Genomic DNA, 22,225 nt, shown 5'->3' on the forward strand with positions numbered 1-22,225 from the left:
CCCTTTTCGCTTAGTGAACTCCTGGAGGGTTCCAATTGCTTAGAAGGTAAAACTGTCACATTGTGTTGTGTGTATGTGTGTGTATGTGTGTGAGGTGGGAGGGGTCATTCAAATGGCTGTCACTTCTCTAAGGGTGTGTTTTGTGTGCTCTCTGCTGAGCCCTGTGATTATGCATTGTCTTTCCTGGTTCACACAAGCCCTTCTACGAGGTGGATTTTCTTTCCATCTCAGAGATTAAGACATACAGGCTAAATGACTTGCCTCAAAGCCTACAACAAAACAAACAATAAAACCAGACTCGGGTCTGACCTATTCACAAACTTGGATTCTTTTACAGCTAGTTACTTGTTCTCTAGGATTAGAATGAACTCTACAGCATCTTCCGTTTGACGGAAGGTTCTCCAGATGGACGGCAGTGATAACGGCAATTATCGCTGCTGTCCTTAACGGTGTAAAACCAGCATAGAATTGTCATCATAAACTTGTATTAATGTTTTTCCCTCAAAGAGTTCAGAGTAATCTTGACTTTTCTATAATTTGTGTCAAGTGATAAACTCTGCCCTTTACTCCAAAGCTCATTATTCTGTAACAGTTCTGAGTCCGCCTTCCTCTTTAATTCCCTAAATGATAAATTCCTACCTCTGTGGCATAATCTTTGCTTTGTTGAGCTTAAGTTATTATTTTGCATTTACTCTTACTCCTTATCATCTAATCCTATTGAGTGTTACAGTTTTAAAATGTGGATTATCAAGGACATTAATATTTAGTAGGCATAAGTGCAAGAAAATTGAACTAAATCAATTGAATTTATTATCCATTATTAACCACTTTTCTGGTATAATATTTATGCTTAAATGCACAGGAGGAGTTCAAATAAAAATGGGTTTTAAATTGAGCTTCTCTCTATGAAGGCCACAGCTCTTGAAGACACGTCAATGCATCCAGGGCACTAACAAATAAGGACCCTGTTTGCTAATAGGCGACATTGCGTTGAGACACTGTTTGGTTCTCTATTCGGGAGGTTCTGGGGACCTTTCCCCCCAAAACAAGGCTGTATAAGGAACAAATTCTGACCTTTCAAGGGAAAGCACCAAAGCTAGGCTTAGCATTATCCTGGCTTGGCTAGTACTATTCCATTGTATGATGGCTTTTCTAGCTTGATTATCAATAACCTTCTGTTTCACTTTTCCCTTTGTTTTGTGTGAGATAGGGTCTTTCTACATAGCCCAGGCTAGCTCTGCAACCCTCCTGCCTCTGCCTCCAGGAGTACTACAATTACAGGGCTGGCCACTACACTTGGCACCCTCTTTACTCTTAAAAATGTCTAAGCTTATGTAACAAATTTCATCACTGTCTCACCAATAACTACTTTATTTTTTTAAGGAACTCTCAAGCTTGTTTGCCTTCCTTCCTTCCTTCCTTCCTTCCTTCCTTCCTTCCTTCCTTCCTTCCTTCCTTCTTTCCTTTCCTTCGGTTCTAAGAAGGCAAATTATACTCCTTCCCCACATTCCAGCAATCAGCACAAAGGCCTGCAGTAACACCAGCACACAGAGAAAGCCACACTAGGCTACTTACACTCCCTTTAAAGTGGCTTGCATCTGGCCAGGTGTAGTTGTACATGCCTGTAGTCCCATCACTTGGGAGGTTGAATATTAGGACAGCCATGAGTTTGAGTCCTGCTTGGGCTACATAGTGAGTTCAAGGTCAGCCTGACCTACATAGGGAGCCTTCGTCTCAAAAAAAAAAAAACCTGCTACATCCTCTCTGGCATATTTTTATCCTGATGCAAAGCCCAGTCTAAACTTAGTTTACAGAGGACCATAGGCTGTCTGGAGAAGGAGCATAGGCACAATTCTGGTTGCGCTCCTTGTTTATCTAGCTATACCACAACCTGATGACCTTCCATTACCAAGATGTTCTAATAGTTCTACCTGATCTGCTATCCTTGAGATCACAGACATCAACCCTACCATCAATCCCACAAAACCCCAGGAGTGGCTAGCAGACATTTCTACTATAGAACACTGCGTCAGACATTTCTACTATAGAACAATGCAGCATCTCACTAAATGTACATGTACTGCATGCACAGACATACAGAGTTTAATATTTCAGTACACTGTGGCAACATTTACCCACTCTTTCTCATGGCTCACCGAGACACTTTAGTGTGCTGTGACACTTGGCCCAGCTTGTCAGATATTTGAGTAAGAAACTGGGAATGTAATTACCCCAACCCAAATATTCTTATCCAAGGAGGAAGAAGACCAAGACTCATCTCTGTTGAAATCCCCCATAGCTCTCTATCATGCCCCTAGTCTGTTGTCTAGCACTCATGGCTGACCAAACCTGTAGACTAGTGGTTCTCAACCTTCTTAATGCTGCAGTCCTTCACCACAGTTCCTTATGCTGTGGTGACCCATATACAATTATTTTGTAGCTACTTCATAACTGTAATTTTGCTACTGTTATGAATTATAATGTAGATATCTGATATATGACCCCTGTGAAGGGTCTTTTGAGCCCCAAGGGGTTTTAACCCACAGTTTGGGAACCACTGCTATAGACACTTGACCACTAAGTACCTGATCATAACCCCAATCTAGGTCTCTCCTGAGGAGCTCCACCATTATTGATTTTGGGAGTGCCAGTAAACTGTAACAGAGATATAAAAAAAAAAACCAAACCAACAACTCCTTGCTTCTGGGTAACTCATAAGCAAGTGATTTGCTTATGCTCTTATGTGCAACACACTGCTTTTCAATCTCAAATCCCAGACAGCATGTATAGGCTAACAATAGTTCCTAAGAAGATACCAAGTATCTAATGGAAACAAGTCATTCGTCTTAATGCCATGTTTATATGCACATAAGATGACTTCTGGAAAATTAAATGGCTGAATTCAATTACTATTAGTTTATAAAGGGGTAGCAATCAGTTGGATTGTTACATTAAAAGACATTTGTGAGCACAGATAGTTAAAATTCATCATTTTTCTGCCATCATTATGTAAAAGGTTTTGCTAGTGGTAATTTTTAAAGGAAAATAGCCCCTTTATAGTTTCCACACACTCAAAAGCAGGCAAAGTTCTACACTGAACCACATGTAATAAGTGCTGAGATTTTTATTCGTCTCTTTCCCCACTGGTGCTGAACTTATTTTGTTTTTAATATAGTTCCATGCCCCATTTTTATTCTTTCTCAGATACCACTCTGGGAGGAGAAGGTCCTAGTAGGAGATAATTGAAGGTATTATTTAAAGCAAGGCAACATTACTTTATTCTCAGTGGAATTTTCATTTAAATTTTAAGAAGCCCCAGTTGGTAAATTTCGAGTTGCAGTTTGTTCTTCAAATATGGCTTCTTCTGGCATTACTGAACAGCCACTTGCACCACGCAAACTATATGGTACAGTCTGTTGTGGTCCCTGTTAAGAGCCAAATTCCAACCTAGAATCCAGGTGTTTAAAAATCGTATTCCACTTTACTATTGCCTTGCACACATGTCTATTCTCACTTCTGACTGTCTTCAATTGGAAGCCTTTCTGTTTGCATTTTTCACCTGATGTCTAGTTTGTAATAGGTAAAAATCTCACTGCACCAGGGTCTTAAGGCACCATGAGCAGCAAAGATTCTCCTGATACCTCGGGGACAGAAAGACACCTGCACTCTGCATACCTGAGTGTGAAGGAGCCTACACTATGCCACCACCTGTGGGAATGGTGGCATCTCAGACAGCCATCCCACCTAGGCCCAGAGTCACAAAGGGGAGCAGAAGACAATGCATTCAGATCTGGGTGTTACCTCGATGGCTAGTTGGAACTGTTCATGCTCCCGCTGCAGCTGCTCCGCCTCCGACAAAGAGCTGGCATTGACCAGGCTGGCATTGAGCATTGACTCTCCATTGCGGATCCATCCCAGAACCTAGGGAGTGTGGAGAAGCACACAGGTGAATGGCCCCCTGCAGTTTCTCCAGAGCTGTTGCCTTCCTTATGAAGGGCTATCTTCTATTCTCTGCTAAAGAGAGGACAGAAAGGATCCGGAATGCTTATCACCCAGGTCTTCCCGGTGTCTGCTGTCATAAGCCATGTGCTTTATGTACCAGCTTTATTCTCAGCTCCACATGTCACTTCCTCCCTGCATCACCCTGTTGTCCCGGTGTCCCCACCAAATTAACACTGTCTCATCTGACTGTATTTTATGCATGTCTAAAGGTCTTTTAGAGCAAAGAATGATATAATTAAATTCCAATTGTTGGTATCTTTTTCTTTCTGTTTTTTATTTATTGAAATAAATACAGTATTATTTTGGTCATATTCTTTCCCTTTCCCTAACTCCTTTTTTCCTTGTTTTTAAAGGGTCCAGTCAAATAATGACTTCTTGAGTTTGTCCTCACCCCTCTTGTTAGAAACAATCTTTCCCTCCCCCAGTATGACTGTGCCACCTTGTATCACTTTAATGTGGCTTCCACAGAATGACTTTTCCGTAATTTCAACCTATACTTACCTCCCTCTTAAAAATGTGAACTCCCCAAAGTCTAGAGCAATCTTCTAATCAAATTCTAATCTCACACAGTTCACATAATAGCTGCTGCCTAGCAATGTTTTGAAAGTAATGAAGATTACCCAAGTCACATGTGAGCAGCAGATCCTTACTGCCTCCGCCTTATATAACAAGAGCATATAAGCTTGAGGGAGCCAACAGTTCCAAGGAAGGAAAGAGAAAGTAAGAAAAATTCACACAACAGATAATTTTCCACGGGAAAACAAAGTATAACCAAATTAAATTACCCAGTGGTCTGAATACAACTTTTATGTTTCCTAATAAGTACAGAGGGTGTGGGGGAGGAAACTCCTGCAGTGGGGAGTACCAGGAGAGAGGGAGTCAAGAGCCTTCTAGGACCTAGAAACATTGCAATGATCAGGAAAAGCACAAATAATCAATCTAAAGGGAAGATGTAGGCTCTGGAGCTACCTGGTGTGTGGTCACTAGAACACTGCCAAGCATCTTCTTTTCTAGGGAAACTTGTTCGGTGAGGAAAAAAAGTTCTGAAATTTTAAAATCGGTGAATAGCATCCATGTGTCATTCCTCGTAAAGGAGAAGACACTGCAACCTGTTCCAGGTTTGTTCTTAAGCTCTTTACTTCCCTTCACTTTCTTGCTGAACAACTGGAAAATGCTACGCCTGGTCTCCTGTAACTCTCATAGGTATCTTGCAAAGTTCATTCCCAAGCAGAAACTGAGTGATGACTTTTGTGCATAGACAACACGGGAGATAAATCCTGCTGGAGCTGGGTGATTTGGACGGAATTGTTAACTCATGGCCAATCAGGCAGATTGTGGATGAGATGCCAATCTGTAATTAGCTGCAGGAAATAACCGTTCAGCATGCATGTGTAAAATCCTTGTTGTCCCTGGTGGACTGTGGCTGGCTGGCGAGAGGTGCTAATGACTTCAAAAGCTGCCTGTTAATCTGGGTACATGCATTCACAGACTGCATGGCCAAGATCTTTGTCTCTTTGGAAAATGAAGCCCATATTGTATGTTTTGAACTATGTCCCTCTACCATGTATCACTGCTTTCTGCTTGATTTGGAGACTCATTTGTGGGTGTCATCAAAATACCTTCTGCAAGGGTACCACAAGTCAAGGTTAGTCTAATCCTCAGGAGTCTTGATAGAATATTTTCCTCGAGTTTTAGCCACGTCAGTTGTAACTATGGTGGTGGGAACACTTTTACCAGCATTCTCACTGAATAACACCATGATTTGAGTATCTTCAGTAAACTGTAACATACTCTTGCTCACCTGTAATGCCCAAATGCTCTTTATAAAGGCATTCTAGAACTTTAGAATCCTAAAGATCTGACTTTGGGAAAATGCACAGAAGTTTATAGTCACGACTTTAATCCCGCTGACACCAAGCACTGAGTCAGTTCTGGAAGCGGAGCTGGCACAATGAACAGAGGCAGCATGCTTCTATTTTTTTTCCTGAGGTCAGAAAGCCTGACTATATACCTTCCTTGGCAAAGTCACTTAACTACCCTGAACCCCAGTGGTCTCATCTGTGTCTAGATAACCCCCTCTTTCCTTTTGGCAGCCCAGAGCTGATGCAACGTACCAGGAAATGTTTAGCCTGATGACATTTGATTGCGTTGTGCTAGCTTTGATTTGCAGTTTGAAGCAAATATGGGTGGTGTTGTGATTCTTCAGCTATAATTCTCCCCAAAATAAAGAAGGGTCATCTAACTGTATTCAGTTATTTAAATGAACCTGTTGGCACCATTTTGATGTCAGATCAAATCGGGTTAGTATCATTATTCTTTGTGCTCAGATCACTGTTGTTTTGATTTTTGTCTTTTTGAGACAGGGATTCTCTGTTGTAGCTGTGGCTGTCCTGGAACTCACTCTGTAGACCAGGCTGGCCTTGAACTCACAGAGATCCGCCTGCCTCTACCTCCCCAGTGCTGGGATTAAAGGTGTGTGCCACCACACCTGGCTCAGCTCACTGTTGGTACAGCTTTTTATTAGGAGGCTCTTCCTATCCTCCTGGCTTGTTAAATTTGTTAGTTATTGTCCCTTAGGCAACCAAGTGTGCACTAGGTGGTAGCAGAAATATTGTAACTAAAATGAGAAAATACTGGTTCTATTAGTGTCCAGTGGTGATTTTGGAGACATCATTTAATCAAAGGTCAGTGTTCTCACCTGTAAAATGTGTACGTTTTCCTTCACTGAACAAAAAGGCTAGGCTAAAAATAAAACCCATAAGGTAAAAGCATTTTTTTTCAAACCATAACACTGATCAGCTGCAGTAACAATGTACCTACTGGGCAAGTGTTGTGGATGTAAAGTGTCTTCCACAGGCTCGTGAGTGTGAACACTTAGTTCCAAAATGGTTCCCGCCACAGTGTTCGGGAGGAGTGGCTCACAGAGTGGGTAGCCCTCAAGGCTTTAAATAGTGACCCACTTTTAAGTTTCCTGAGTGCTGATGCTTCTGACAGCATGCCTTTTCTGCCTGCTGCCACGTCCTCCCCACCATGACAGACTGCATCTTCCTAGAACTGTAGACCAGGAGAAACCCTTCCTCTTGCACGTAGCTCTTGCCAGGATATTTTATCACGGCAAGGAGAAAGTATCTGAGACTTTAATGGCCACAGATATCTTTAGCTAATTCCTGCTCTCACCCTTCCCACTTCTTTAAAACCCAAAGATCATCCCTGCAACCATAGGGTTTCAGAAAGAAACGGAGTGTGTAGACACCAGAGACTGGGAAGAAAACTTCTGTTTGGGAACGGAAGGGCTGGGCCAAGAATTCAGCATAGTCTTTCTTTGCTTTGTGAGAGAGCTAAAAATACAGACTTATTATTTCCCCAGGCCAAAGGGGGCTCAAATAAGACAAAACCAGGAGAAGACAAAGGCAATCTGCAAGTGAGGATGCCCTGAGCTGGGCAGCCAAGACTGGTTCTCTTGCAGGTTGGCGAAATGGCCAACAGACGACCGTTCTCCAGCTCGTACCTACCAGAAAGCTGTTCTCAAGGCAACCGACTGGATTGTTGCCGTAGATGACTTCTCTTGAGGTACAGTTAGTTCTGCAACTCCAACCACAAAATAAATTCTTGGCTCTTTAGATGTCTACCTTCAGAATTCCTTAGTTCTGAAAGCTCATGAGGTTGTATGTGTTCATCATTTATGGTTTTATAGGCTGTGTCCACAGTCCTTATGTCTTCTTAATTATCTCCGTTTGGAAACAATGTCCTTTTGTTCATCTCACTTGGCACTGCCCCAGCTCCTTACGAACCCTGATACACAGTCATCAAATCTGAACACGGTATTCATCACAGAAGTATAAGGGCAAGCTAATATCTTTTTCTTTGTTTTGAGTGTCTACCCTGATCATAAGCAAATTCTGGCCAGATTTTGGCCCAAAGGAGCAATCCAATATTTTACAAAAGCATTTTAGCTCATTTCATGTTAAATACAGTGCTGTGCAGGAATACATATGGAAATGCATTCTATTTCAAACCATTAGGTCATCTACTTCCCTAAACATCATGAATTTATCTGATGCGTGTGAGGTCATCTTTACCACAAGTAGTAATTTTGCTGGAAGAGACAGGAGAATTCCATGGGGTCTGGAGAGTAATCTGAGGGGCATGTGGGTGGCCTGGGAACGTGGCTCATGTGCTGTAATCAGCGCAGCTGTTTCTCTGGAAGGTCTGTCTTTCTTCAGGAGTGCATGCTGCCTATCATAGATACATGTACTCACTAAGGAAGAAATCGGTGGCGTTATCAACTGCATTTGTGTGGATTAATTGAAGATAAATTTCAGTCTAATGTCTATGAATTCTTCATTATTCAAAGCTTCACCTTAGTATAATTTCCAGGTAATTATACTGAAGATTATGATGACCACATACAGTCAAATCTAAATCTAACCTTTAATGTATGAGCTCCGACAACAGAGCTATATCACAATACACTATTATTCCCTCCTATTCTCGGCCTCATTAATGGCACTTTAATATCTTTCTCTTTTTTCTCTCTCTCTCCCTCCTCTCTTCTCCTCTCCTTTCCTCTACCCTCCTCTTCTCTTTCCTCCCCTCCAGCCTGCATTTGAACTTAGCTTCACTGATCAATACTGACATCTAAATTAGTTCCCTTTTCCAAGTGTCAACAGCTTAGAAATCAGTATTTCCTGCTCCACCAATTTCCATCAGACGCAAATGCTCCCTCTGAAACTGGGCCAGATGGATCCTTGAGGAAAGAGCCCTTACTGACAGGGAAACAAACCTGATGGGCGGTGGCTTAACCAAGCAGCAAAGCCCTGGAGCTGTCAAGGACTGCCATCCTTAGGGAAGGCCGCTCTGGGTTTCTTGAGAGTCAGATGGATGTTCATTCTTTTTTGTTTGTTTGTTTGTTTGTTTGTTTTTGAGGAGGGTTTCTCTGTGTAGCCTTGGCTGTCCTGGAACTGTCTCTGTAGACTAGACTGGCCTTGAACTTAGAGAGATCCACCTGCCTCTGCCTCTCAAGAGCATTCATCCTGCAGATTTGAACTAGGATTCCCCTATAGGTCATCCATGCCATACGTCTGTCTGAGAGATACCTGCATCTGTGCTCTCATTCATGAGATTATGAATGGGAATGCATACAGATATCAGCCCATTGATCCTGGAACAATATATAAAACAAAACAAAAACCAAAACTTTCAGGTTTTCTTCAAAGTCCAACAGGAATGCTCTGCTCTCCACTTGGTTTGAAAGTTCCTTCCTGTCAGCTGCTGCTCATGAAATGACCAGGTATGAGCTCATGGGTAGACTCTGACATGCTGCAGCCCTGCTGACCTCAAGCAGAGCCATCTCTGTGAAGCCTAGGCTACCCCTGAGCCCAGGCTACCCCTGCCCATCTTCTTAGACATGGTGAGGCCATGGAAGCCAGACTGAGTTCTACTGCTGGCTCCTTCTACAGCTTCTGCATGTGCAGGGAGGTGGTGGGGCTCTGTGGAGGAAAACCTTGGATTTTGGAGGTGCAAGTTCTAGCTAACCACTCCAAAGGCCTGGGCTATGCTTTCATCCTCCAGTACCTCAGGTTTCTCACTTACAGACAATACTTTCCCGCAAGGGCTCATTCTCAAAAAACTGGATCTTTCTTTTTCTTCCATATGAAAATCATGCGCCTGCCATGACTGTTGAGAGTGTTAAAATTTATGTGCATATTACTGTTCTCCGTATGAATGACAGGTGGGGCCCTGGTGTGACTAGGGTGAGAAAGTCTGGATGGTTCAGTGACAAGACAGGGGTGTGACTCCTGGGTCCTCAGTGCACACATGTGTAAGCTCCTGCTGAGTGTTGACTGGAAGAGAGGGGGGAGTGGAGATCATTTCCCCCAACACGACAACCTTGGAACAAGTGTGGCACAAGCATCAGACAGGGCCGTCCTAAATGTAAGCAACTGAGCGATAGTTAAATGAGATGACATGCTTATGCCAACTTAGCTGATTTCAATCTAAGCTCCGGTCATCACTGCATAGAAGAAAAAAATGTTTTAAGTGTAGAAGACGCTTCTCCATCTAGAATAATTCTGGAGGAGGAGCTTGGCCCCAAGAAGCAGGACAGCGGGTTCCTTAGGAGAGGGTGGAGCGGACACTAGCAGTCACTGAAGTAAGGTGGCGTCTGCGCTGCAGAAAGGCATTCCTAGACCCCGGGAGGGTGGTGGTGTGCTATTTCCTTGTTGTGACCATTGTTTGGGGGACCCTCTAGGCTTTCATGCCTCATCTGAGGAACAGAAATAGTGTCTGCCTCAGAGAGAAGCTGGGAAGATTGCTGGACACAGAAAGGGCCCACAGAAGTAGAACTCCTAATGTTTTTCAATTCTTCAACCTCACTTTGTCCAAGAGAAGCCTCCCTTCACTGTTCACAACAACAGCTACTTAGTCTGCATACGATAGCAACATTTACAACTGTGTCACTGTGGATATACCTCTGGAGGTCTCAGCAATGTCCTCGGGTAAAATGCTTGGTTTGAAACCTTGTGCAGATAAGAGCCCTCTGCCCTTAACATTAACTTTTTAATGGCAAGAAAATATTCTTGTATGATATATATGTATGTATTCACATGTGTGTGCATGTGTGATCGTGGCTGTGAGTGTGTGTGTGTGTAAACATATGTGTGAGCCTGATGTCTGGTATCTTTCTCAGTTTCTCTTCACTTTCCATGTGGATGCCGGGAGCTGAGCATGGGTTCTCTTCAAGAGCAACAAGTGCTCTTAACTACTGAACCATCTCTCCAGCCCCACACTGCTTCCTGAGATAAGATCTCTTACTCTACTGGGAACTCACCGGCGCAGATGGACTGGTAGGCCAGTGAGTTCTAAGGATGTGCCCATCTCTACTGCCCCTGCCCCATCCTTGCTCTGTGGATGCACACTGCTCAGGCTGCCTTATTTGTGGGGTCTGGTGACCCAAACTCAGTTGCCTATGTTTGTGTAACAAGCACTTTACCCAATATTTCCAGTGCCTAAAAGTGTTATTTTAAGAACACTTTGGAAACAATGATAATTGCTACTACTTGGTCATTACTTACCAACTCTGTGTCAGGAGCTGGACCCGGCCCAGAGATGCCCCGAGGAGATCAACCTGGCTCAACAGTGGAGTATGTCCACTGAGAAAGAATTTTTATTTTTCATTGAATATGTGACAGAATCAAGCATGGGAAAGGAAAGAATAGATTCAGTAAAGAACACCAATAATCCTCTGCAGTGTTCCTAGATTATAGGATGAGACAGGAACAATGCATTTAAAGTTTGAGCCATTGTCCCACTGGGCCTTTGGTGACAACAGTCAAGCCTGCAGAAATTAATCCAACTAGTTCACACCCCAGCTTCTTTTCGAAGGCTGGGTTACTCAGCGGGCATACCTGTGGTGCTGTGTGCTTCCTTTCAGGAGGGCAGGTGCCAGGCTGACTCACCTGTTTGACCTCGGCCTGCAGGTGCCGCAGTTGAAGACACTGTTCCAGCCGCTTGTGAGTCTGCTCCGCATTGAGCTCCAGTTCATGCTGCTTCTCGTGGAGAAACTCCAGCAATTCCTGCACCTGAGCTGCCAGGTCAATGTCCTTTTCACAGATTAACTCAATTCCTGGTGTTCAAAAGAAAAATTGCAAGCATTTAAAAACCAGGCTGCATGGTGATGACAGCATTGCCTTAATCATGTAAGAAAGCTGGACTTTGGGAGCGGCCATTACTGGCCCTCTCCCAAACTCTACAGAGCTCTCGGTGCAGCTGGACAGATCATGCAATTAGTCTTTGCTTAGGATGCTAGGAACATGCTGGCTCTTTAGAATGAATGAATGCTTTGTCCAGGAAGCGATTTTCAATAACGACAGTTCCTTTTCATAAACAGGAGCGAGGGCGCTGCAACTCTGGAAGCCCATCCTAGGCAAGACAGTGCCTGGCGGCACCTGTGTAGAGACTTATCAACACCCAGACCCTTAAGCAAACTTCTGAACCATCTCGGAAATGATAAAGCCCAATCAAAAGGACCCTGTCTCAGGAACTCCTGCCAAGGGCATATTCTATTTTAACTGCTTAGCTATCATTTATGGTTAGATGAAAGTAACTACTTAGATCTCCTAAGAAATCAATGCTACCTTCCAAATAGACACAATAAATATTCCCAACAATAACACAGTGACACTGAACATTATTCATTCAGAAAATCTGCCAGCTTTAAGTTTTGCCCACACATGGAGCTTGCTCACTGTTCTACTGACTCAAAGCAGTTAAAAGGCCAGCCACTTGCCGATACGTGTTTCCAGGGTTTATGAACATAGCACCCAACCCAGACAAACAGCCAGCTTGTAATGGGCATGACAATCAGTACCCGCCAGCCAAAGGTACAGCTCTGTCCTGGTCACCTTACCACCTTGCCCTTTCTGTATTCCTCTCCTGACACTTTAGCACAGACTAGCTTGATTTCTTCTCTGTCCATCCAATGTTCTCTTACCTATCACTGGCAGGGTCCAAGACAGTCTACTGATTTCTGCTTCAGTAGGGTTACACATAAAGCCATTTCTTTCCCTTACTGGTGGCTAGAATTTTAGTGGCTTTTGTTTTGTTTTGTCTTTTGTTTTTAGCTTGCAAAATCCACAGAGAATGTGTACTCGCTCTAGACCCAGTCCTGAGTTAGAATCCTGATCTTGAGCATGTCACTGTAAGTCTCAGAAGCTGGGATTTTTCACAGCTACCCACCTCTTACACACACTGCACAACTAGATGAGACAATGCACATTAGGTATCTGTCACCTACACATGTGGCTATGGTGTACATGTCACACACACACACACACACCGCCAATGTAGAACAATGTTTACACAAGTATAGACCTGACCCCTAGTTCCATGAGTTTGCTAGTTCTGGTCTCTAACCTCGGACTTACAACTTCCAGTCTTCTCACACGCACACGTCTTGGTTCCTGTCCAGGATGCAAACAGTGACCCATGCTGCTCATGATTGATTGTCTACTTATTGGAGGGTTCAGCCTGGCCTGGTTCCTAGCCCCGGGGTAATTCTAACTCAGGACTGCCCATCAGTTCTGATCCTTGACTCTACCTGGCCAAGTAGCCTTAGAGTTCAGCCCACATCTTTTCTCAGGTTTCTCATCTTGTAGTCTCTGACCCAAAGCAGTTGAGGTCTTGATGTTTACTTACATCATGTGTGAGATACAGAAGACTAGGGACCCAACCAATAAAGGGGTTCATATTAAAATCCAAGCAGCTAAGCTCTCAAAGGAGCACACTAAACTCAACATATGGCCGCCTACAACATCAATCATCTCTGGGAGATGCCTCCATTACCCTGGCATACCATCAGAAACCCATCCCTGCCACCCACACGCCAGCATCTGCATCTGGGAAGCACAAGGCGTGTCTGCCCACACGGGGGGGAAAATTCATTTCTGGAGGCAAAAATAGTGTTTTATATAAGGACAATATGGGAGAGTGGGAAAAAATATTTTCTGGTGTTACATGATAATAATTCCAGTATCTCTTCATGTTTATTTTTTTCTGTGAGTTTCATAATTCCAAGTCCCTGCTCCTGAAATATCTGTGGGAGACGGAAAAGAACGGCTTGTTCTTTTGGCAGCCAACCCCTTCTGATTGCTATTTTCAGTTACCAGGGGGGTGCGGCAGGTAGAACATCTCTTGGGATGAAATAGAAAGAAGAATCAGAGCGATTTCTACTCCTCGTGCCTCGGCGGGGGAGCGGGGATGACCTCCGACCCTATGCTGACTTTCTGCAAATGCAATTTCAGCTCCTTCTCTGCTTCACTGAAGTTACACTCTGGCTCTGTTCCAGCTCATCTTCCTCCGTCGCATCTCTAGTCTTCAATATACTGGGCTTCCTCTTTCTTTGGGAGGCAGGGGGGCTGAACCCTGTCTCTCTCATCACATGTGAATGCCTGCTCAAAGTTAGAAACTCAGCAGGGATGCTTGCTCAGCATGTCACCAAGAACCAGTACCCCAAGACCCAAGCTGTGCAATTCTGCTTCTGTGTTGCGGTCTTATGTGATGAACGCAGGGAATGCAAGGGGTAAGGGAATGTCGGCTGCACCTCCGCATTCTCAGTTACAGGTGGAGCAAAGAGAGGAACATAAGGGCTTATCCTTGCCACACCCAGAGGAGCGCGTTCCACACTCTTCCTTCCCCCGCTCTCGCTGGTGTGAGTCCAGCTAAAGCCAGCTGCTGACTGGAAAGTATCCAGATGTTTCCTGAGTAGACTTTGTCCTTCTTGTCAACACTGCCCTCAATTTGATGTCAGACCTAGCTGTCCTGCTTAGGCGCTCAGTAATGATGCAGAAAGAGTTATTTATTAATTTTGGTCATCGAGCAGTGGATATATTTGTCTTTAATTTTATTTTTATTTTTTTTAGATTTCTTTTCAATGTCCTCCTACAGGGACCCGGACTGATGGCCCCTCAAAGCTGACTTCTTAGACCGTGCTCATCCCGTGACTGGAATGGAGGCTCTCTGATGCCAGGGCCAAGTTTGTTTTGCTCATCACTGCCTCTTCTGCCTGTGTGCTCAGCTCATATTACCCATGCCCAGCTCTGGCCAGTGAGCAAGCAGGCCTCTTTAGGGACGAAGTGGGTTTGTGTAGCCTGGGGAGAGCTCTGAGAAGTGTCAGACTTAGGTTTGAAGCTATGCTCTGAAACTTTTTAATGGTAACAGTCTGGGCTCTGTACCCTGTCCCAAGCCTCGGTTTCCTCATCTGTGCAATGGGAATCATAACTAAAGACTGCAACAAGGACTAGGTACAGTATAGTATATATGGTGTCTGGCAGTTCTGTCAGCGACCTTTTTACTTTAGGGACATTAATGAGAATATAGTGCTGATTCCTGAGGGAACTGCTAAGTAGTTTATACATACAAATCTAATGATGGGCATTCATGTACTTGCTCAATGTACATTGCCATACACTATGGTGTTTTGAATGTTACTAGATTAATGCTTTTACTATGGTTCACACTGGGTTCACCTGGAGAACCTTTGAAAACCACCATGTCCTGTGAACACCAAGGCCTAGAATCTCTGGCTGGCTGGAACTTGGCCATTAGATATTCATAAAGGCCCTGAGGAAAGGCTAACAACAATCAGGGTTCATAAGCACTAGACAGGATGACAGCAGCCACAGCCCAAGAAGCAGATATTTCATTCCATACCCAATTCAGAGCACTCTGCGTTCATGCTCCAGGTCACGGCTAATCAAGTGGCTCTCTGTAGGTCAAGGTACTATCTTACTATTGTTTTTGTGGAGCTGGAATTGGACCTAGGACTATGCACATGAGGCGAGTGTTATGCCACTGAGTGACAATCCCGGCCTCCACCATCACTTTAATTTTCTCAAGAAAAGAGACAATTCTGTTAGGGGCCAGAGTTGAGTATCCCTGGCTATACAACCAGACCCAGAAGGCTCTCGGCTGTTCCTGTTCTTACAGACAGTGTTTGCCTCAGCTAGAAGACATCTTCTCTTCCCTCCATCCCAGCCACTCATCTTTCTGGGCCATTTTTTAATCATATTTTTTAGATCAGTGTTGTCAACCTCAGCATAGAAGCTTAAGGACAGTCTAAGCCCACTGCAGACCAACCAAAGATGACTCCCAGGTGGTGAAGCCCAGACACCGGTATTTTAAAGTGTTCCCCAGGTGACTCTCAATGTGCGGATCTGTTGTGCACCACTGGCTTCCGTTAAGATTCTTTTCCTTTCTTCTCAGCGCCAATAGTTCCCATCCCTGCTAAACCTAGAGTAGCTTTTCATTCTGAAAAAGAGCAGGCTTTGCACTTCCTTTCCATTTATGGCACAGAGAAAGTGACTTGTGGTCTATTATTTTTGCCTTCATTTGTCCCACCCACACCAATGTTCATTCTTGTTTAATTTAGCAAATGTCATCATTGAGCATTCGCTATGAATAAGACATAACCACTGTGCTAGAGGCTGCTGTGTGGAAAGACCTCACTCACGTGGCTGAAGTAGCTACTGGAAACCAAGCAATCCCAATAGGATGCTCCGTGGGCTAGAATGCAAGCATGCTACTGGATACCTCGTGCCTCGCTGGACCACTTCCATGCTCTTGTGTGATCTCACTGCATCCTCACCAAGACCGCATGTAGTATAACACCTTTCCTTAGAGAAAGGCGAGGCTTTGGGGAGATCTGATGACATGTTCTGGGACACGCAGGTGGGAAGAATGACTAGCATTCACCCCCAAACTTCCTCTCATATTTGTGTTCTTAGCCTGCATGCTCCAGGAGGCTCTCCACAAGCACAGTTTAAGTATGTATTTACATTAAATCCTGGTGGTGCAGACATGTAATCCCTGAGATTTAGGAGGTAGAGACAAGAGAATAGGAGGTGTAAGACCTGCCTGGGCTACAGAGTGTGCAACTTAGTAAAAACTGGTCCCCAAATAAAAAGTTAAAACTAAAAGAGACAGAGGTGGAATGCGTCCCTAGCAAATGTGAGGTCATAGGTTAAGTCTCACTGCCACCAACAGAATGTTCAACTGCTGAGCTGATATTCCCAGTAGGAGCAGCCAACTCAAGGCATTACTGACACAGATGCCAAGGATATTTGTGTGTGTGTGCATATGCTTAGGTGTGTATATACAGTAATGTATGTGTGTGCTGTACCGTGTGTGTGTGTGTGTGTGTGTGTGTGTGTGTGTGTGCGTGTTTGGAGGCTGTACATTAACACTGATTATCTTCCTCTAACATTCTCCCTACTATCTTTTGAGAAGGCTCTCTTCATTGAACCTGGGGCTCACTGATGGCCTTGACTGGCTAAAAAAGTGAACTATGGGGACCAGCCTGCTTCTCTGCCTTGCCTGCTCCTTTCAAGGTTAGGATCACAAAAGTATGCCACTGTGCCCTGGGATCCAAACCCAGGTCCTGGTGCTTCAACCACTGAGCCATCTCTTTAACTCTCCATAAGAAATTTTCCAGACTTAAAAACGTGACGTGAAAGGGGAGCTCGATACTTTCAACCACAAAAGCAACAAGTCTGTAAGTCATGACGTTCTTGTCTTAGGAATAAGGTCAAATGTCACAGTTGGCTGGATACAGGACCTGGGTAGAAATAAGCATGACAGGAGGCTGAACCAAGGCAAACAGGAACTGGAAGGGAATTTAAACCAAGTCCATATGCTAGACTAAACAGAGAGACTGAGGTCTAACGAAGAAGGAACAGAATGTTCAGTCAGGCTGCTCTCGGGCAGCAGAGCTGGACTTGGAATTCAGAGAGCATGTTTTCCTAACAGCAAAATCTACCACCACCCAACCTGAGGGTCAAGCAGACAGAGCTGCAGTGAGGAAAGAGTGGGAGCTGACTGGGATAGTTTTCCTGTTTCCCCAACTCCTAAGGGGATGCTGACTCATATTAAGGCTTTTGCGTTATGTAGTAGTGTGGGTATACTGGAGGCTTCTGGAAAACCTGACTCAATGTTATGAACATCACACCTGAAAATAAACACATGCAAATTCTTTTTTTTTTTTAGAGCAGGCTGGCCTCGAGCTCACAGAGATCCCCCTACCTCTGCCTCCTGAGTGCTGGGATTAAAGGAGTGTGCCACTACCACCCAGCCACATGCAAATTCTTTAGTTGCATGAACGACTAAAAATAATCAGATATAAGCCTTCATTTATGTAGCAGGAAGGGAGAAAAGTCTTCATTTTGACCATTGTCCTTATTTTCTGGTACAATTGTTTATTTTTTACCTTTACTCAAAATTCATTCTCAGATCTTTATCTCTGAAATTCTGCATTCCTTAGTGGAGTCCTGCTCTGGATCCACCACTCCCCCCACCCCACCCCCAACTCCAGGTCCAGAGTGACACTGACCCGTTGGGTGCTCAGAGTGGCCCAGATGCTTCTCTGCAGGGAGGGACGAAGACATACAGTGAGCCTTCCTAAAACCCAAGGATCCATTTCCCTTTCTGTCTCACAGGCTCTGCTAGACTGAACAGCTAGCTATGGTAGGCGGAAGGGAACAGGCAGTCTCAGTGGAGAGGGCTGAGGAGGCCAACCAAACTTCAGCAAAGCTCTGATCTAGAACAGGATATTGTGGGGGTGGGCAGCCCATCTGCCTGGGGGTACTGTCACCCACACAGCCCTCCTGCTTCAGATGGATGCCAAGCACAGCCAACCTCCAGTCACAAGCAGTCCTCAGAGGCTGCCAGCTCCCAGCAGTCTTTCGGGTACCATGGGTATTTGGATCTGGGGATAGAAGTTGGCTTGCTGAAGGTCACATCAGTACACGTGTCCATTTGAGGAACCACGCAGAAAGACGAAGGACAAGCGTCTGGGCTGCTATGCCCAGCCTGTCTTCTAGTATCTCTGGACTTCCATCACAGCTACATGGCCAGCTGTACAGAGCCATAAAGGGAGCTGCAGGGGTAATCCAACCCCTGAGCACAGATAAGATGCTCAACCACGGAAAAGGGACCACCAACCACTGTGCCTTCCTCTCCCTGCATCTCAAATGTCAACAGACACCCGATCTACCCAGAGATTCTGTTAGCACAGAGACTCAGACTTGCCTCTACAAACATCTCTCTGAAGGTGGGCCCGAGCACTGCCGTTCTGAGAAGTCCCCAGGCAGACTGCGAGTGGACAGCCCTTCTTTGTGGGCTGTACACTTAGAGTGAGCTGTGTCTCACAGACAACTGCATCCTGTTTATGACACAGAAGGAAATTCATGGGATGATTTTGGTGTAAACAGAACTCGCTGGACTCTCCCTGTTTTGGTCCAAGGTGATGTTCATTGGAACGGCATACAATGCTTGCTTTTCAGACTGCTAAAGTAAATACAATATTGTAAAGTTCAGTTGGACTTTCAGGTGCTTTCTGTCTATCTCACGGTAATGTTCTCCACCAGAGGTGTGTAGCCCAACTGTGTTTTAAAGACGTGACAGCCTCAGTCCAACTGCTTCGGCCTCGACAGCAGGGAACATGACAACAGGCCATGTGGGGATGGAGAGGTGGCAGAAGCCTGGCATTGCACGGCTCGGAGAAAAGTCGAGTGCTCTCCTTTGCTCTGGACTCCCTATCTCCCCGAAATACTTTGCCTCGGTCTAGTTTCAGAAAATGGAATCACATGTTTATTGCATACGTTTTGAATAACGTTTCTTGAACAGAAAAAGCCCTAAATAATGTCATGGTTTCCTAAGAAGTGATGAAATTACATGATCTTCCATAAACTTTTATCAGCACTACTTAAACTCATCTACAGATCAGTCATTAAAAACAACAGAACTCAAGGATTCTGGGAAGTATCAGCCAGAGATCAGGGGACCGCCTTCGAGGTAGCAGAAAGAGCTAGGACTGAGGCATCAGTGGCAGAGTGGCATAGGAGCTCACTACCCCCCCCCAAGGCATTAGTGGCAGAGTGGCATAGGAGCTTGCTACCACTCCCCGTATCAGTGGCATAGGAGCTTACTACCTGCTTCCCCATGGCACAGGACCCCACTAGCCACCACAGACAACTCTACAGGTCTCAAACTGCTCTTGGTTTGCTTCTAAAGTACCAATTTTAAAACCTTGCACTAATTCCCACCACGATTCTTCCACTCTCTCCTGAGAACCCAGAGACTTTGGCTCTAGTCTCACCTTTCCCACAGCCTAACCTGGACGGCCTTGCATAAGTTACTTCAGCTCTTATGACTCTGTTTCCCCTTTAAAACAGAGGCAAATTTTTATACTCTTTGTATATATTTTTATACTCTCTGTAGATATAAATTTGGAAGACCTTTGCTTCCATCCTCACTTCTGCTAAAGGAACGAGAAGCCACTCACCTGAGGCCTGCACCTCCATGATATACTGGTGCAGGTCCTGGCCCTGCTGGATGACCTCAAAGGTCATGTTGTTCATGGCCAGCTTCCGCTCCGTGTGGCGCTGTAGCCGCTGCTCTGCCAGGGTCAGATCCTCCGTGTTGAAGTCATTCATCTGCCGGAGCAAGTCCTCATTCCAGGCATCCAGCTCTGCTGTCACCTGGGATAAGCAGCATCATCAGACAGCGCTTGCTGGGCCCACACGAGGCTGCTAGGTCGCAGCTCTTGGCTGAAAGCCTTACCAACTAACCCACCCATGGCTTTCCACTTCCCAAAGGTTTCCCCAGGGCTCAATGTCTATAGCAACAGCAAATGAATGGCTGTGAGCATCTGCACACTGAATAACGGTTTATCAAGTTTTGGCATATTCATCTCATCGTGACCCTCACAATGGCCCAGCCAGGCTGGCAGTATGGCAATCTCCAGGTCTTGCTTCACTCAGAGAGATGGAGTAGCGTGGCTGAAGTTCGCCTTGATAGGGATACAGTCGTCCAGTTCTCCAATCTGCAAAGACTTTACCCATTGTCTCACAACTGTTATAAAATACTTCATAGTCGAAGAAACCTTCAGAGCTAAGTAGTTAGTGTACTCCAGAAGCCAAAATTGGGGGCTAGAGAAGCCTGGGGAATGTCTCAAGGTCTCAGTTAAGGGGCTGGTGAATATCAAAGCCCAGGTTTCCCTTCTGGTTACTGTAGTCCATTGTGCTAGATTCTCTCTCTTCATTACAAAGGCTGAGAGCTGAAAAGTGTGAACAAACCAAGAGTATATACATAACATTCCATTCGCAACCTGCGGGTCACAACCCTTTCGGGGGATTGAGTGACTCTTTCACAGGGGTCTTCTAAGACCATTAGAAAATGCTGATATTTACATTATGATATCATACCGGTAGCAAAATTAGAGTCATGAAGTAGCAACAAAAATAGTTTTATGTCTCAGGATCACCACGTGAGGAACTGTATTAAAGGGTTACAGCTTTAGGAAGGCTGAGAACCACTGCTCTACAAAAACCCAGCAGATTATAATCTACTGAAAGCAGTAATGATGCTAACAAAGTCTTGAGCATGGAATAAATAAAAGCATTGCCCTGACACGGACTGGCTAGTTGTTCATGCTCTACACCTTAACTCAAGCGACTGCACCTAACTGCCTCCAGTTCTCTGCTAACAAACACCTCGTCCTCCACCCTCTTCACAGTCTCTGCAGTAAACCATAGAGAAGGACTTCCAAAGCACTGGATTACACTATTCCACAAATCAAAGTTTCCATGATGTCTTGTGTGTCACACCCACAACCACTGAAGGAAAGCATGTGTGTGGCCATCTTTTCTGAGGAGTGGGAACGGAAGTCTCTCTGGGCCACACAGTTGCAGCGTGGCCCAGTCTAAGTGCATGTCTTGGAGATCAGTGGTTTCCATTACACTGGGTCGCATCTCAGCTGACAGGTGGCACCATTGTTATAGTGACCGAACGCACGTTGCTCTAAAGGCATCGGAGGACACCAGGAAGAAGAAGCCAGCTAGAGGCAAAAGCAGTGATGCTGTATTGCAAGCTATAGCCATGCAGACTGTGTTGGGAGAGCAAAGCAGTTTTTTACAAGGGGCTGCTTGTCTGGGCCATAGGATTCCATTTGTTGTCTAAGGGTAAAATCTTCCTTCTAGCAAAACAGAAGCAGACAAAAGCACAGCAGCTGGCTTTGAAATGGCGATGCAGGGCCTGAAGAATTCCTCCCTGATGGCTCTGGTTCCCACTTCATGCCCCAGATCTTTTCAGTAGGAAAACAGATTTCTGTTGGACCCTTGTCTTTGAGGAACACTTTACTTTCTAACTGCAGTTGGGGGTTAAACGGAGAATAAGAGATACCTCATTTTATAATTTATGAATGGACGTGCTGCTAGAAGTCGGCTTTTGCCTCCTGTATTGTAAAAAGTTAAAAGTATGATTCACATGAAGTGCACATCTTTTGAGCACTCAGTTCTGAGAGTTTGGACAATTTCCTAAGTTTGGATGGATAGTCATCACCCAAAGTAAAACACAGACCTATGACCTCAGGGAGCTCATTTTCGGCCATTTCCTTGTGCGTCCCTTGCACGAGGAAGCACTTTCAGAGATCTGTCAGGGAGAACTGCCTATTCTCGGATTTTCCGTGACTGAAATCAGAGAGGAAACACTTTCTGTCTGGCCTTGGGCTCAGCATGCCACTTTATGTACGTCAGTGTTGTATCCGTCGTTGACGCCTCGCTGGAAATGAATGGAATCCATTCCCCAGACGGCTCACAACTTATGTATTCTCTCCTCTCCCGCCAACCAGAGTGTGTTGTTACTGTGAGTAAGGCTGATGTGTGAAGTCTCA

General features: G+C 44.9%; 1 protein-coding gene across 13 annotated transcripts in view; it reads right to left on the reverse strand.

Annotated features, from left to right (window-relative positions):
- The window catches only part of Kalrn (kalirin RhoGEF kinase), a 603,131-nt gene that overhangs the window by 247,514 nt on the left and 333,392 nt on the right, over positions 1–22,225 (reverse strand). For all 13 annotated transcript variants that reach the window (XM_050159714.1, XM_050159713.1, XM_050159712.1 and 10 more), the window contains exons 14-16: positions 19,838–20,033; positions 11,460–11,626; positions 3,802–3,921 (exon numbers count right to left, since the gene is read on the reverse strand). In XM_050159714.1, coding sequence (XP_050015671.1) covers positions 3,802–3,921; positions 11,460–11,626; positions 19,838–20,033 — 483 coding nt within the window. The remainder of the gene's footprint in view (positions 1–3,801; positions 3,922–11,459; positions 11,627–19,837; positions 20,034–22,225) is intronic.

This window comes from Alexandromys fortis, unplaced genomic scaffold, assembly GCF_014885135.2.
Source record: "Alexandromys fortis isolate MF-2015 unplaced genomic scaffold, M_Fortis_MF-2015_v1.1 scaffold_119, whole genome shotgun sequence".
NCBI lineage: Eukaryota > Metazoa > Chordata > Mammalia > Rodentia > Cricetidae > Alexandromys > Alexandromys fortis.